This window comes from Limulus polyphemus, unplaced genomic scaffold (genome assembly GCF_000517525.1).
Source record: "Limulus polyphemus unplaced genomic scaffold, Limulus_polyphemus-2.1.2 Scaffold2008, whole genome shotgun sequence".
Classification (NCBI taxonomy): domain Eukaryota; kingdom Metazoa; phylum Arthropoda; class Merostomata; order Xiphosura; family Limulidae; genus Limulus; species Limulus polyphemus.
The window spans coordinates 90255-93260 of NW_013667618.1; the positions used below are offsets into that span (position 1 = coordinate 90255).

The following is a 3006-nucleotide window of genomic DNA, read 5'->3' on the forward strand; positions in this document are numbered from 1 at the left end:
ATTACTTGTAATAGGATTTTAAAAATTGTGAGATTTACTAACATTGCTTTAATAATTCACAAGTACTCTGTGATATGACTAAACTATGATTTTATTGCTGTGGTTATTATGCACGATCACGCGCGATTTCCTTCATATGGTATTACGTCTTCCACTCACAAAATCTGCAGAGAATGTACTCTTGTATTCATCTAGAAACCGCTCTCTTGACGCCGTGAAGGGATTTGTGGGAAATTTATGACGTCATCAGGCGTTGGTGTTGGACAAAGAAAGATGGCTGGTACGTATGAAGTTTTGTAAAAATATCCTAAACTTAGTTATATTTCCTTTTAGCAATTAATTAGTGCATTAAACATCTTGTTGATTGTGTTATCAGGGTCAGTTGCTGACTACCAGTGTAATTACTGCCAAGAAGAAATCACGGAAATAAGAGTGAAATGTAGCCAGTGCCAAGACTTTGACCTCTGCTTACAGGCAAGTGGCATTAAACTAGTAACGGTCGTTTAATTTTGTTATTCTTCACATTGAATACCTGTACATTACTAACGTTTTAGTGTATTTTTTCATGTAAGAACACTTAGAAAATATTTGTTTCTGCCAGACTGTTGCTTGAAGTATACATATGCGTAATCTCTTATGCTTTCAAAATACTGTCACGAGCGTATTTTAACACAACGTCATTTGCAGATATAGTATTAGGCTTATTCTTAACTCTTGATGAAAATATAAACGCCGCCTAACGGTCAAAGTGAAAAAGACATTCTTTTTCCGTTAAGAATGATTTGAAATTTTTAAACTGAGCATGCGCATCGTAAAGGTTTGTTAGTAATGGTAAATCGGCAAATCAGCTGCGTGTTCTAATTGTATGAAAATATTCCTACCAATTTTGAATTGATAACAGAATGTATGCGGATTAAAAATACTTTTAGCTGTATAGAAATGTAAACTTTTTAAAACAGTTATTCTGTAATATCTGTTTGTGCCCAGTAAGTGTAACTTGTATCATAATAATAATATATTAAATTTAAAGATGCCCAAGCTTAAGTTAGGCAAATACTTAATTTCATTCTCATGGAAACTAATGAAAATTGTCTGTTATTGTTAATTTGGTAGTAGTCAGAGAACAATTTAAAGAGCAATATTTTCTGATCATGCATTCAGAGTATTTAAAATCTCAAACTCTTGGAAGCTTAGTTGTCTTGGAAAACTAAGGCTACAGAACCCTGTAAGATGCACTTCCAAAAGATTAATTAAGCTTATTACATTGTTAAAGTAATGTACTGAAATTACCAAAACATATATTAATGAATTGTTATTATTATTTCAAATCTTTTGTCCCAAAAGTAATAAAATGCTATGATAATTTTAAATTTAGCTAGTGATTTATAGGGAACTTGATCCACCACTATTAATTTTCTGTCTGAAGTAAGAAAGTTGATAATAAAATATTTTTGTGCTCTGAAAATTGTGCATAATGTTCAGTTTTATATAAATATTTGAGATAATTGAAGACATGTTAAACTGACTTGCAGATTTGTTCATATATTTTTGTTACACTTGCAGTGTTTTTCATGTGGAGTAGAGATAGGTCAACACAAAAATAAACATGGATATGAAATCATTGTAAGTATTTAGGTGATTTTATTAGAAATGAGATATTGCAATCAGCAGTTATTGATAGTAATAGTTATTAATTATTAAATGAAAATTACAAATTAGCAAATTCTAAGAAAAATTACAATTATTGGTTATTTTTCTCATTCATAAACCATGGAATAACCTTATTTTAGTAATTAGTGGGTAAATGTTTTCTGAAACATATTTTTAGAGAAATAATTTTGGATATCAACAAGTGTGGGTATTTCTAAAACACATAGCTGTTTCTTCTGGTATTTGTGAAAGTGATGGAGAAAATACTGTTTGGGGATTGGTATGAAAGTTAATTTGTTTTTAAGATATTAAGTCCTTTTATCTGTCTTTTTCTTCTACTTAAAGTGAAACCTCTTATCAGAAGAAGGTTAGGAATTTACATTTCATATCTTAAGAACTTTCAAGAAATTTTGTTAAATATGATGTCATGTTAACTTTTAATATTATTAAGTTATAAAAATTGAAAACTAACTAAATGTGATGTAAACTTTCATAATTTTAAACTTAGCAACATGCCAGTCAAAATTCAAGATTAACAACTCCTGGTTTATGTTTAGCAAAAGGTCAGTATGGTTGATCTGAATTTGTATTATTCTGAATGTGTAGTCAAAGAGTGATACATGTATATGATAACACATTTTACTGTTTAAATAGGGTTGACAGTTTTAGCTCATTTGAAAATGTTTTTTTGTGCGAGTTTACTGTAAAACTATTATTTTTGTAGTATTATTCAGTGGTATGTGTTTGAAATAGACAACTTTGTTTTGTGGTAATAGTTTTAAGTATGACAATCTAGATTTTATATCATAACTTACTTATTAATGCTGTCATTATTTCTTCTAAGGAAATTGTTTTATGAAAACCAGATCTTCTTTTTGAGTAATAGCTTAAGACTCCAAGTTATAATTTTGTGCTTTTTAAATAATTTTGTATTCAACTGCACTCACAGTGTATCAGTCTCGTTGTTGGTTGTTTGAATCACGTTTTCTGTCATTCTGAAAAGTATGTTTCTTTTATAAAAATAAAAAAAGGGCAGGGTGCGGTTTTTACTAAATTAGTGAAAGATTTTAGGGAAAATTAATTGCAGAAAAAAGTGTATATTGGTGATTGTGTGTATGTCCATGATTTATTAAATTTCCAAAAAATAATTAAGTAAATGAGAGTATGAATTTGATGCTACTTTTTTTTTATTCTTGAGATTTCTGTACTATATATATTTGAAAACAAATTTTTCAAATTGTTTTTTATTTGCTATTCTTTAGAAAACCTTAAGCTACATATACACAGCATGGTCAGAAGTAAATAGACACCACCTTTACAGAAAAAAATGAAATTTTTCAGTCATATTCACATGAA

The 3006-nt window shown here is 28.9% G+C and overlaps 1 protein-coding gene across 1 annotated transcript in view; it reads left to right on the forward strand.

The window, feature by feature from the left end:
* The first annotated feature begins 237 nt into the window (after positions 1–237).
* Positions 238–3006, forward strand: part of LOC106465640 (transcriptional adapter 2-beta-like) — a 47881-nt gene continuing 45112 nt past the window's right edge. The window contains exons 1-3 of the mRNA XM_022393581.1: positions 238–280; positions 377–474; positions 1564–1623. Of these exons, the coding sequence (XP_022249289.1) occupies positions 238–280; positions 377–474; positions 1564–1623 (201 nt within the window). The remainder of the gene's footprint in view (positions 281–376; positions 475–1563; positions 1624–3006) is intronic.